This window comes from Monopterus albus, unplaced genomic scaffold (assembly GCF_001952655.1).
Source record: "Monopterus albus unplaced genomic scaffold, M_albus_1.0 scaffold12.1, whole genome shotgun sequence".
Classification (NCBI taxonomy): domain Eukaryota; kingdom Metazoa; phylum Chordata; class Actinopteri; order Synbranchiformes; family Synbranchidae; genus Monopterus; species Monopterus albus.
The window spans coordinates 726274-740762 of record NW_018127892.1 but is presented as its reverse complement, the minus strand read 5'-3'; the positions used below and the strand labels follow the sequence as shown (position 1 = coordinate 740762).

Below are 14489 nucleotides of genomic sequence, written 5' to 3'. Positions count from 1 at the left end.
TTTTTTTTAATGAATGACTTTAATATTAATGGGGTATCACAGTTGCTGGAGATAAAAATTTCTGGCAATTGAATAATATACAGAATTTCCAAATATTCTTAGCAAATCTTAACATTAACTTTACCTTCATTAATATTATAAAGAACTCAGAGTAACTACCCGACTGAGAAAACAAACAGTCCTCACTTTTGCAGCTGTGTAAAAGTCAACACCCCTGCACTTAAATGGTCTTAAGAATGTTGTTTCAGGAGTGAAGATGCTTTTGCTGATGCAAATCCCAGCACAAACACACCACATACAACCTTTTGGGGGGGTAAAATCAGCCGTGAAAACCTGGATTAGATCTAATTTTAATGTTAATGCACCCCACACATGCTCTTTAAAGAAAGTCTTACACTGTTTTAATTTTTTTTTCATCCTTTAATTGTTTTGTATTATCTCTGAATTCAGTGTGACTGAAGTTGCTTGCAGTTGACTTGGAGTGATGCTGTAATATTGAAAAAGCTTTAACAGATGGTAGTTATTTATTTGTTGAGCTGGAGGACAATGCTGGGAGCAAGTCCAGCAGTGAAAAGTGAATACTTGCATCTGTTAGTTCCTGTTTTCTACCCTAGTTATTACAGATGAATGCATTAAAACTGACGAAAGAAGGAAAGATGAAGACATAATTTGAATAGCATGCTGTCCAAATAATGTGTTTTAAGTAAGAGCCTACGGTTTCTAAAAAGAGCTCCCAAGGACATGGCAACCCCCCCCCAGCTAACATCTATCAATAATGGCTTCTTGGCTGCATAGCCCTACTGTGATGGGACTGGCTGTGTGTTTATATGGGGCAGAATCAGCTACCTCTTACAGCATCACCGAAGGGAGGCGATGCTATAACACAGCCCAGCAAAATTGGTCTTCCTGCACTAACTCAGTGAGCCAAGTTGACAAATACCAGCAGAACCCTGAAAAGTGGGGGGAAGGTCTGGAGAAGATAAATCGTGGGCTGATTTGAAATGGTTTTGGTTTTAAAGTTTGGCCAGTGTCCCTGCCATAAAACCATAAAATAGAGGGGGATTTCCATCATCACACCATCAGTTTACTCATGCTTCAATTTTAAGCTGTAAAATACACCACTTGAAGACATTTTTGTCAAGCATGTTGGCAATAAATGGGGGAACTATAAATCTTTCAGCATTTACACAGTGTTCAATGTATCAGCAGAGGGACATATCCTGTGTGTGTGTGTGTGTGTGCTTTTGTACTCAGCCCATTATGGGGCCTGAAGTCTGTTAACACACTCACACTGTGGGGACTCAGCCATCATTGTGGGGACCAAAGGCTAGTCCCCACAAGGAAATCACAGAATTTTAGGGTGGCAACCTGGTTTAAGGTTAGGGTGAGGTAAGGGTTAGGTTAAGTGTTAGGCAAGTAGTGGTTATGGTTAAGGTTATGATAAGTCTACAGGAAAAGAATGTGAGTCAATGTAAAGTCCCCGCAAGGGATGAAAACACTGTGTGTGTGTCTACGTGTGTGTCGAGGGGGTGGATGTTACTGACTGACATGGCAGTATGGACAGAGGCCAGTTTTTCTGAATAAGAGCTTCATTTTCAGGCTTAGAAGGACCACACGGAGCTGTATACTCTCCAGATTTCACCCGTTATCATTTGTTGTCAGAGCTGGTGATAAATTAAGCAAGTGTTCCCTTCGCAGGACAGAGCCAGGCCTGTTGGAGCTACTCCAAGTGTCATTTTCTGCTATGAACATTCTGCTGTAATGTGATAATATCTGATGCTGAGGCTGAAAAAGAAGCAAAAGCAACCTCACCTTTCCAGCTGTTCTCCTTAACGATGGTGAACAGAGGTCAGCTAGCAGTGCTTACCAGTCTGCTGCTGAAAAGAAGGTGGGTGATGATTTATTTAAAGGAGAACTAGGCTCAGATAGGCAAAGGGACCCTGAGACTCTGTAAACAGTGTCTGTTTTCACAAGCTCTTTACACCTGGCTGTTACTTTCACAAGCTTTCGTTAAACATGTAATGGACAACTGGCAATGGAGAGAAAACTATTTGTTTTCCCTTTCCTCACCCCTCTGCTCCATGTGATCTATGCTGTGACATTGAAATGCAGTAGGTTTGAATTAAATGCTGCAGGATGGTGCCTTGCAGGTCCAAGTTTATTTGAAAAGTACACTCAGCTGTTTGGCATGAAGCAACCATTTGCAGCGTTGGGAAAAAAATGGAAAAATCATGTTGGTAAAATATTTGCAGATATGCCTCTAGACTGAATTACTTTTTGGCAAAAGCATATTTTGGCTCTTTGTCTTTAGTCGGGTTTTGTCTTCAGAGCTTATTACCTTTTTTGGAATCTCAGAGCATTCCTTTAAGCTTGGATAAAATATCACTAACATTTGTTCCTTCCACATTTCTAAAACCTTATTTGTTTATTTGTTTCGTTGTATTTAAGGGTATATACATTGCCGTTAAGCTTTATGGAAAGATCCATTTTGGAAACCATCTGAATGTAAGAGAAAGTGAGGAACAGTGTTTGCTGCAGCTCCTACTGTAGTTACAGCTGGCTGTAGACATTCCTCCCTGAAGTCGGGTCATCAGAGTGTATGAACCCCAAGAGACCAGGAGACTGACACCAAACACTAGATAGAATCTCTGCATGCACAGAGATGAGGTGTATAAAGAAACTTGCAGGATAAATCATTTAGAATTGCAATTTAAGGTCAAGGTTGCGATTTTTCAAGAAATTAGTTGAACTACCTTTCAATGTGAACAATTTTAATGAAAAGCCATGTGAATGATTCATTGTTGATATCTAAAGCCCCTTTCAGACATGCATGTCTTTCATGTCTAAAGGTTGTGTCTAATTAAACCCCTGTGTCACATAGCCAGCAAAGTGTTATGGGCAATTTTACCTGGTTGGACCTAGTCAAATAGCTGGCTACTTTCCCACTGGCTGCATGTTTGAAGTGAGCCGGTCAAATTGCCAGCAAGGGCCATGGATGTATTGTGAAAGCTGAATTACAAGATGGCACCCATTCTGTCCACTGAAAGTCTTGTCTCCTCCATGTTGTGCAGCCCACTGCTTACACACATTTTTGTTTTTGTTTTCCCTTCTCTGCCCCCAACCCACACTCTTCTGCTTGGCCTATAGACTTTACATTGGACTGACATCACAAAATAGAACATTCTAGGCTCTGGGAAAGGTTCACAAACATAAAACATCTATGGAGTAAAAATTCATAATAGACAGAGTGAAAATCGGTCCAGTTTGCAGTTTGAGATGTCCTGTCAACAGTTTTATAGATGTCTCTTTTGTCATTGTGGTCTATGGAGAAAATGCTTTTTTTGCGCCCCAGTGTGATTTTCAATGCAATGAGTGGCCAAATTGGCTGAAGGGTGGAGTAGCAGCACCACATACAGCTTTCATAATACATCAGTGGTAAAGACAAGCTCAAGATTACATAAGACGTATTTGTGCACAATGTTTAAACTAGTCACCTTCAAGTAGGATGTGTAAATTGCATGCTGGTACAGAGTTTATGATGAACCGGTACAGGAATGATAGGGTTTAGTAGCCCGAGCTAACATCGAAAATTTCCAACCACATGTAGTTCATCCTCACTGTCAAGTGCCATGTTGGTATGGACAACCTTTTGCCTCATATTTTATCCATGACTTCAGGCCTTGCTTTGCGTCTGTCCTGTGAACGTTGTGGCTGTACCCGACCAGGTCCTGCTACTGTATGTTTGAACAAAGCCTTGCCAGGAATTTTGCACACAGCAGCTATATGTCTAAACACCCAGAAAGCAACTGCTACATGGCTACGTGGAACCTACAAATTCACGGGTGCCCAGTCTGAAAGTAGCCTATATTTTTGCCTCTTTTCCAGTGCTTCCCAAACCATGTTCTTTCTGTTTTTTTGCACAGGGTACTCTACCATCTGCCCTGCATGTGACAATGAAATGAAAACAGACACTATGCTGGAGCACATGTGTGCCAGCGAGTTCGGTAAGCATCCTCCTAGCACTCACCATGGCAACACACACACACACACACACACACACACACACACACACACACACACACAACACGCAAAACTGTGCACACACCCCACTGTGATACATCTTGACATGTATCATAGCACTCCATCAACTGTATCTTTCATCTTGAAACTTTGAAACATTCCATGAATTCTTAAAGTATGTAAAGCTGTGGTTTTCCTGAAGTGCACCCTGTACCTGACCATACTTTGTCCATATTTGGCAATCTTTGTGGTGTCATTTCAGCTCAGTTACTTTGTGAGGTTTTATCTCTTGGTCAGATGTACCAGGCCTTTCTGGATTTAGAGCATAATGTTCTGTGACTAATGAACTGGGAGCATTTAAGTGTTTATGTGGCAGTAGGAAATTGGGATACTTGTTCTGCTGTCTGTGAACTTTTTTATACAAAATATCTTGTGCACGTGGGGAGAAATCCACATTAAACATCTAACTAAATGAAGTAGTTAATGATAAACAATGTTTTTTGTAAATTGATAAGACTTTGCAGAATAGTATGTGTATGATAGATGCAAGATGAAAGATGTCAGGCTTTCATGTTTCATTCGCTGGCTGGAATGAAACTTGTGGCAGCTTAAATTCCAAAGGCCACACTGAGCAAACATAGACTGGATGCACATTGGAAACAGACTTTCTTCCAGCTCTCAGGAAAAGTTTAAAGTTACATTGGTTTAACGAATTGCCTTGTTGTTTATGCTCGGGTTTTGGAACTGGCTGTTTTCAGTCTGCTTCCTGGTTTGCCAAGAGGAGAATGGCACATCACTGGTTTGTTTCATCTTAGATGAAGACAGATGTTGTTTTGCTTGCTTGTCATAAGTCCCCCAACCAGCTGACATGTGAGGATACACAGTCAGATTTAGTATCTGAGGATGAGATACTGCTGCTTATGTTTCAGATCTGTACCCACAAAGGGCTGACCTCCACTGGAATGCAACAACCGTTGCTGTGATTTTCAGTATGAGTTGATTGCAGCTGGTAAACAACTAATGTGCAGCCTGACAAGAGATACCATCAGTGGTTGTATCACCAGCTAGGCTAAAGTTTTGTTTGATATTTTTTCCAGACAAGTTTTGGTCTGAGGAGAAAGCTGCAATTACCAGTCTATCTGGCAGCAGCTGAAGTTGACATGAGTTAATGTCTTGTGTTGAGCAAGAAGAAAATATGCAGATGGAGAAATCCCAAACTTTAATCATGATGTGTTTTATCCCACTAGCAAAAGATAAGACCATCATCCCGATTACATTCTGCCAGTTACAACTTGACTGAAAGTGGATGACACATGTTTTCGTAACCCATGTTTAAAATCCAAGTTGCAGACAAGCCTGTCTGGCTGGTTTGGAGACAGACCACAGAACTAGATATGATAGATAGAGTGCTTCCTCTTCTCTATGAAGCAGGATGTTGGAACACCATAGGGACAGCTTGAGGAATGAATCACTGACTTGCACTGAAACCTTTATTCATCTGTTCGGATCAATCATTAGTAAAATATTCACACCCTGGCAGTGAATTAGCATTTTTGTCCACTGAAAACCCTCACTTACTGGAAGTTGCTAAGAAAGGTGTGTTTAGGTATGTTTTTAATACTAATGCTGTTTTGATCATTTGACGCTGCGCATAACTGCTTCCCATCAGTTGCACAAGTGCATTTGACTTGTCTGTGCAGTTTAACCTTGATGAAAGCAGAGAAAGATGCAGCAAGACATCTTATGCCCTACGGTGGCTGGGTGTGGAGATTGCTGTAAATTAGATGTTTTTACAATACACTTTATCAGAGTTATAGAAACAAGTAAATGTTGATAGTACAGCACTTTTAGTTCCCCTAGAGTGGACTGACACTCTATGAGGTCTCAGAAATCCTAACAGTCACATACATACACATCCTCATTCTATTTGTAGCACTCAGCTGGTAACAGATTTATGACATATCCCACTCAACACTTGGTTCCCACCACAATTTATCTCTGTGCTTAAGGTTTTATGGTACCTCATTGTCCCAGAAAACCCAGCACCCTTCAATTAGATCTCTCCTCGGCCTGGACAGCTCACTTTGTTATTGGTGCCAACTTGCTCCAAGTCTTTGCTAATGCAACAAACCACAGGGCAGCCCTGTGCTGGAGGACTGATCACTTCAGCTTATCAGTATTTCCATTATTGTGAACAGAGAGTGGTGCACACCCCCCTGTTGGGTTTATGACACCCAGGGAGCGGGAGGTCCTGTCTGTTCCTCTGACATAGGGACAGGAAATTAGGTCAGGAGCTGGAATAGAAAAGGGAATTCCCAGAAAAATATCAGATTTTAATTCTCTTAGATTAATTAATGAAAAATGTCAGGTTAACTTTGCACAATACCTAAATCTAGTTTCCATTACTTTAAAAGTAAAAGAAAAAGGTATCCTAATGATGTACTTATAAATAAGAGTCTAAAATAAAATGACACTGAACTCTTAACTTTTCTATAGTTACAAGTAGAGTTTTGTTAATGATTCCAATTTTGATTGATGTCTGACATTGTGACCCTTAATTATCAATTGATATGATGACCAGTTGACCAGTTTAATCAAATAATGATTTTTAGAGGCCTGGAGAGATAAAATGATGCAATAATTCACAGGCAAAGACTAGAAAGTAGTCTGAAAAATGTCTTGTTCAGCAAAAATGATTTTTTGGGGGGGGATTTTTGTTTAGTTAATCACCTTATCCAATAGGGATGTCATGGCCCCTACTCATAAATAACATGGATCTCAACAATTTAAGTAATTTATGTGCAGTAGTTCAAAAAGAATTCAGATCATTTAGTAAAAATAAAGAAAACCCACACTATAAAGTACTGCATTCAAAAATAGAGAAGTATTATCAGCAAAATGTAATTAAAATATCAAAAGTCAAAGTACTGATTATGTAGAACGGTTCTTTTCAGATTGTTATAGCAGTAACAAGATGATTGTGAGAATCAAAAAGAAAGAATTGTGAAAGAACTGTTGCACCAAAATGTGTGAAGCGTGACAAGTACATATGTCTTAATTTTGAGGGTTCATAGGCCAAAGTTTGAAAATCATTGGTTTAATAATATGATCTTGAAACTATATTTTGTCATTACTATGACAATTCAAATTTGGCAAAGTAACTATTATGCATTGGCAGTCAGATAAATATAGTGATGTGAAAAAGTAGTGTTGGGGTGTGGAATTAGAAAGTAGCAGACGATAGATAAGTAAAGTGATTCAGATTGTACTTGGCCACATGTGTACTAAAACTTTGTTACTTTTCATTGTTGTTTATATGTGATGTTTATTCCATGGTAGGATACTGACTGATACAGTATGGGAGAATGTGTTTAGCTTTAGCTACTGTGGGATGTTTGGGTTCCTGGCTGGTTCAGTCAAATACAGTCCATGTTTGATGCATCCGCTGAAGACCACCTGCTACATACATTTTTAGGCTGAACTTTAGGTGTCTTCCTGCCCTACTGCATGTTACAGTGATGAATGGATGCTTTTAAAATCTTTAAAAAATAGCATAGGAAAACATGAGCAATAACATTTTCACTAGCCAGAAGTATAGAAAATGGTTTAGTTATTTGAGGTTAACTTCTAACTGTATCCTGTTCCTGAGGAGATTAAACCCTCAAACAACATGAGTTCATAGCGTCAAGGGATTATCAAGGACAGGGGATTTATGAAGCTGAAGTCCTTTCACGGGTGGGCCAGGCCTTCTCCTTTATGACTCACTAATTATGAATGCTGCCCATTTTGTTTTCACTGAACATTAAGCCTCCTCACAGAGTAAGAGACTGGAGGATAAGTCTTAATCCCTACCATGTGCACTCTTAATACCGGGAAAACAGGGCGGCTCTTTTTTTTAACACTTTAATTATCAATGGGAGATACAACAGCAATGGAAGAAATGAAAACGCTGGAAGTTTCTTAAACAAGGAATTTGTGTTTTTATGTCAAGAGATACTGCAAAAAGAGATTTGGTATCTAAAACTGAAGACAATTAAAGAGAAGTTTGTTTTATTAGTCCAGTTTTTTGCTGGAGTATGAAAATGATTCAGGCTGAATAAGGCTGTTCTCTGCACTTTAGGTCACAAGACTGTATCTCCAACATGGCTCTGTGATTTATCTTGACACCATCTCTGTCAATTAGATTGGACATAACATGCAACGCTTTTTTATTTAGTCTTGTGCTGCAGTATCACAAGGTTGTCTGTCGCACACACACATCACTACATATCAATGGAAAATGAGAAAATGTAATGAGGGAGGCATATGGAGATTTGGACCACCAAAGTCTGGCTCATGCTGCTTTTCAGAAGGAAAACTAACAGAAACAGAGAGATTAGACAGTTAAATAGTGTTTAGTGAAAGATCAGGAGTATTATGGTCAGTATGAAAAACACCCTGAGCCTCAGTAATCAGGGCGGTCAGGAGTTTCTGGAAATTCCCTATATAAAGCTTTAACAAGACTGAACAGTTTCTAAACAGATTACCTTGTATTATTTTTTTATTTTCATGCTCATATGTATATCAGTATTATTGTACATGCTGACCTCTAAGCGTTAAGAAATTGCTATATAGAAATGCCAAAAATCAGATGGCAGATGTCAGAAGTATGTTTTTTACCTGTAAAATGTCCTGCTCTGTACATACCTTGGCCACATTTCTTAAATTAAAAATTAAAAGCTCAGCATTTATGAATGAAATGAATGTTGGCCTAGACATCATCATCAACTACTGAAAGTCAGAAATACTTATATCAGTAATAAGAGAGTTATTCTGGATTTCTATATGTGATGAAATACTTTTTCCCTGTTTCTACTTTTCTAGATTTACCAAGACCACACATACATTATGGTTATTTTATGTAATAAAAAATTCCCAATAGATTTGGGAAAATGTACTGCATTGCAAAGAACCCGACTGACACTAGATTTTAAGACCAATGCCAATGTTGAAGTTTGAGTTTAAAACGTCTGCTAATAATATACTGGCCAATTGCAAGTTTTTCACATGAGCTAGTAATCTTGATCCTGATCCCATAAAATTGTTTTTTACAGCACTATGGCCAAAATACAAAGCAGGATACATACTGTGTAAAGATTAGCCTGTCAGTGTTCTTTGGTGGATGAACTATATGATGATGACAGAGCCATCAATTAATTCAAACCTACTTTGACAATTCTGTAATTTAACATTTTTTGTTGGCTGACAAGCAATACATCATCAGTTTATGACCTGGATGATTTATCAGTCTGGATCTATATCACACTATGCTTTATACCAGCATATAGCATTTTATCACTGTCACAGAATCCTATTAGAATGAGACAGTGAGACTTGCAGTCACCTTTTTTTAGGGAAAGAATATATCAGAAAATCACCTTGTTCTATAAATGGTCCCCTTTAGAGTCCCATAAGCCTACTTGCTCTTAAAGAAATAGTGCTGACTGGACTGTGCACATCTGGCATTTTTTGTACTCATAAAACATGAACTAGCAGTCTTTAGAGGTAACAGTGTGCTTAGAGCAAACATTTTGCACAGTACGTTAACCACCTTCAAACATGACTACCTCATGCTAACTGTTATTTCTATTTTCCACCGGCAGCTTTCAAGACCAAGATCAAGGAGGTGACGCAAGAAAACACAGACCACAAGGTGGTCCTGCAGAAAAGGAAGAAGATGATCAAAGCGGGAAACCTGAAGAAGAAGGACATGAAGAAGATGGTGTTGTACTTGAAGAATGGTGCAGGCTGCACCTGTCAGCAGCTAGAAAACCTGGGAAACCATTATCTAATCCTGGGCCGCAAGGTGGATAAGAAGTACCTCCTCACGGGCATTCACAAGTGGGACAAGTCCAGCACAGAGTTCAAAACGGCCATCAGGAAACTCAAGACCCATAAATGTCCTGCCTACGAGAATGTCTTCAAATAATATGGCCTTGACTGCATTTTTGGTTGCATCTCTTACTACATACTAATTTACACGTGTTAAAATTCCAAACGTTGCTTTCTATTGTCCTGTTTATATATCTATATACCTTTGTATATATACAGACATCCTTTGAAATGTCTATTATTAATTTTAGCTGAATGTTTTGAGTGCTGAAACAACAAATAATAAAAGGGTTCAATAGTGAAAAGCCCTTCCTCACTGAACTCATTTTTGCTGTATGTTTGTAGATACTTTGTTGCATTCTTTTATCCAGGTCAGTGAATTTCCCTTAAAGGACATTATTGGCTTTATTGCTCAAGGGTTAAATGAGAAGACTGATACCACTCTCATGTCTGTGAATATGACACTAGAGCTAGCAAATGGTTAGCTTATGTTAGCATGAATACCAGAGGAAGGGGCAGCAGCACATCTGTGTTCAAAGTGACAAACCATAAAAGGTTTGTTTTTACACTTTGTTTTTGTACATATTAAAAGAATGAAATATACAATTTTTGTGAGCTTTAGATGTGCCAGTAGACCTTTTTTTGTAACAGAGCTACGGTAGCTTCTTTATGCTAACATAAGATAATAATCCGCCAACACTGCTGACACTCGAGTTTAGCATTACAAATACAGGTATGAGAGCACTATTGGTCTTCTTGCCATGAAAAATGTTCAACTATCCCTTTAAATCTCTCTCATTATGATCATGTAATACCAAATCATAGAATCAGTGATCAAGTTGCAGAATTGATTATTTTGAACTTTAAAAGCCACACTGTACGGAGCAGCTCCAGGTAGGGTACCTGTTGAATAAGTTATTGATAGAAGTGCAAGTGAGTTTTTCTATCTAACAGAAGACTGCAATACCAACAGCTATGATCATTTCCATTTTATTTGTTCACTTAATAAGTTTAGTTTTGTTACTTGAAAAATCATAAGAAGATCATACCCACTGATCTGCATGACAAGCTCATGCTTGTCATTTCTGTGTGGACCTAAATATTTTTTCACATTTCTTTCTCTTTGCATCCAGTCTCATGGCAGTAATCAGTATTCGTTGGTTATGGAAAACACCTTGTATTCATACATGTTTAAAAGTGCAAAAGGTATCAAAGTGCAAATATTGGCAACTCTGTGTCAATTAGTTTTGCTTCAGTGTCGCTGGTCTATTTCCGCACTGTTTCATATTTGAATGTGAGCATTGCATTGTTGCCAGTCACATGTACATACAAATTTTACATAAATATGGAAAAAATCTAACTGTGTCTTTTATATTATTTACTTCTTTTTTATGATTTACACAAATCCGGCACTATATCAACAACTATGGGGTGGATTGCCAAGAAATTGGATACAGACGTACTGTATAGATCCTAGATGGTGTAATTGTAATGACTCTGGTGATCCCAATGCATATGATGAAATGCCACTATACTGCTAAATAATACATTATAAACTAATTACATTCTGATCATCTTCAGCAGTACTTGCTGTTTGTTCTGTGACAAGCAGTGTTGCCAATTTAGCAACTTTCTCACTAGATTTGGTAACTTTAAGGACCACTTTAACCATTTTCTTTAGAAGCTCCTACTGACAAATCTGCGACTTTTTGGGCCCACCTTAACTCCTCTATAGTATATTGCCAATATTTCTTTGTGAATGTGTCCTCAACTTGCTGTTCACTGAGTAGAAGCCAGCAGCAGCAAAACAGAATGATGAATGAGGTAATGATCACCCCCACTGTCTGTCCAGGTAGCTCAAACGACTCAGCTCAAATACTGACATTTTCAAGAGTGATGGCATCCTAGTGCCTTGATCTTCTCTATTCATAATACTTAAGTACCATATTCAGCAGTCTATTGTAGAGTTAGATGTATAGTGATAATATAGTGGCCTGAACGATAAAGCTAGTTAGAGTCAGTTAAGTTTAGCTTGCCACATTTTAGAACTTTTCTTTGGGACCAAAAGGCAAAACCACAAGCAAAACATTGTTGGTGAAGTGAGAACAGGGCTTTAATAGTGACTTGACAGGGCAGGTAAACTAGCAGACACAGGTGAGTGACTTGTAGCTAAGAATAACAACACTGTCAGAGGAAAGAATGACAGAGTGATACTTAGGGCACAGGGAAGAACTGTTTCCAGGAGGGTCTGTGTAAGCAGGCAGCTCAGAGGATACAGGTAAGCACACTCAGGTGTGTAATCAGTGTCACATAAGCAGCATATGCAAGTCACAAACAGGTCATTAAGGAGACCAGGGTTAATTGAAGTCAAGAGAGGAAACAGATGCAAGCAGGCAGGCAAAGAGTTCAGACATGGAGCCAACAAATCACCAGATCTAGAAAATAAACAAGTGTCCATTCACAGATGAGACGCCTGTTCAAACAAGGGGGAATGTAACTGACAAGATCCTGAGAGAAACAAGTATCCATACACAGGAGAAACAAAAGATAGATTATGGAACATAAAAACAATTGACACATTTATCTCCACAATTAACTGCCTTTTAAAGCCAAAGCCATAGAGCCCCCTGATTGGTTATCTGCAATGTGAGCTGTTACTCCTATTTTAAAGGCCCTTCACTGAGTTTATATTTATTTTAGAACTTATTTTAAGCTTCTCCTTTTAGTTATTAAGTCAATTAATAGATTGTCACTAGATTACATTTTTGATATGCTGGTTAGTACTGCTCCTTCAGACTCTGGCCTCCTGGTAATTCTCCAGACCAGAACTAAAACACACAGTGATTCTGCTTTTTTTGTCATAAGCTTCAGACTGGCTTCAGACACAGCACATAATTTGAAAGTGAACCTTTAAAGTCTTTTTAAAGGCTTGCTTATAGCCTGAATTGCTGCACAATCTTTTTAAATACTTTTATTTGATGTTTTATATTTCTCTTGGAATTTCTTTTTGTACAACACTTTGAGCTGCACTTATGGTATGTAAATAAAGTTAGTACTATTATATCATTAATCAAACAGGGGAAGGCAAAGGCAAAGTCAAAGTCCAACAGGAGATAAAGGAATACAGAGATGAACACGGGTAAGCCACTAGAAAAGTGTCTAAATGAAAAACCTGGCAGAAAATTAACGCTGGCATCTGAGTCATATACTGACTGGATGAGTACACAGATACTGTAGGAAGCAGGGGAGTGCATCTAAAAAAAACACGTAAAAGCTCCTAATTTGCATTGCACTAAGGTAAAGTGAGCTGTGAAATCATCTGCATCTATTTTATGTTTACCTAAGAGACTGAACTATTTTAGGTACTTGTAAACATTTGGCATCATTAACAGCAAAAATCATGGAACCTCTTTTCTTCCTGTAAACCATCATTTATGTATTGTGCAATGCCAGGTTCTGCTCTGACAGTCATGTCAAACAAAGAGCTTTTTTTTTTTGGGCTATGCCACCCTCACATTTTTATGCTTTCAGAAAGATAAAGCATCACTTTGCCAGATCTCCACACCAAGGGATGTCTCACATGCTTTTTTATTCTCCCTGTCACTGTGGTGATGCTAAATTCTTGCATGTGTGTGTGTGTGTGTGTGTGTTCAGATTCAGGTTTGTTGTGGTTTCACAGCCTGTTGGTGCCTCAGTATGTGAAGTGTAGATACTAATCCTGAGATTCACATCATTAACAACTCATGCCGATAGTGAATGCTTTCTTAAGCAAAGACCAGCACTGTCTATTGAAACGCCAAATTTAACAGAGTTGTTTTCACAGAGTCTGTGCTTTATGGGTTTGTTTTCCATGCTGATCAAGCATAACTTTCCCTGTTTCATTTGACTCATGAACAGTAACAAGCAAATGTACACTGAATCTAAGGACGTAAGAAGCAGAGGCCTTGTTGGCCATCTTGTATTTTCTCTGCACAAGAACCATAGATCTGAGTATCTCAGTAATGAAGGTTTTAATGTAAATACTTTAATGAGCTGAAATCCATTGTGTCACTACAACAAACATAAACAGCAAAACAAAACCACCGTGTCAATAAAAAGCCTTGTTAAAAACCAGGAAGTATCAAAGAGACCAATGTCTTGCCCATCTGGTTCTGGTAATGGCTTTGGTATTTGAAAATATATCTCAGATGATTGGACTTTCCGTTCTAATCATTTTACTTCAGCTGTCTTCAAAGGGCCTCAGAAAACACAGGGCCAAGATCCAGCTTTGTCCTGTTAAAAGATGATCTGCAAAAAACATCAACCTCAGTGCGTGAGTGATAGGTTAAAAGATGATCTGCAAAAAACATCATGCTGGATTTTCTGTGTCGCTGAAAACCTCAAATTGACAAAGTTAATGAAGTACATTTTTACTGGTTCCACATCAAAGGCTAGTAGTCAGTTATCCCTCAAATATTAATACCACACACTGGGTTTCAGTCTATGTGATAAAACAATACTAAACTGACCAATGCATTCTGACAGGATAGAGTCCTCACATACGCATGCAGTGGAAAGCAGTGCTTCTGTCCAACCAAATGCATGGCCTGATGAAAACC

General features: G+C 38.6%; 1 protein-coding gene across 1 annotated transcript in view; it reads left to right on the top strand.

The window, feature by feature from the left end:
- sfrp1a (secreted frizzled-related protein 1a) overlaps positions 1–11234 on the top strand; it is a 12632-nt gene extending 1398 nt beyond the window's left edge. Inside the window, exons 2-3 of the mRNA XM_020590298.1 lie at positions 3924–4004; positions 9663–11234. Coding sequence (XP_020445954.1) covers positions 3924–4004; positions 9663–9988 — 407 coding nt within the window. The 3' untranslated portion in view covers positions 9989–11234. The remainder of the gene's footprint in view (positions 1–3923; positions 4005–9662) is intronic.
- The last annotated feature ends 3255 nt before the right edge of the window (positions 11235–14489 follow it).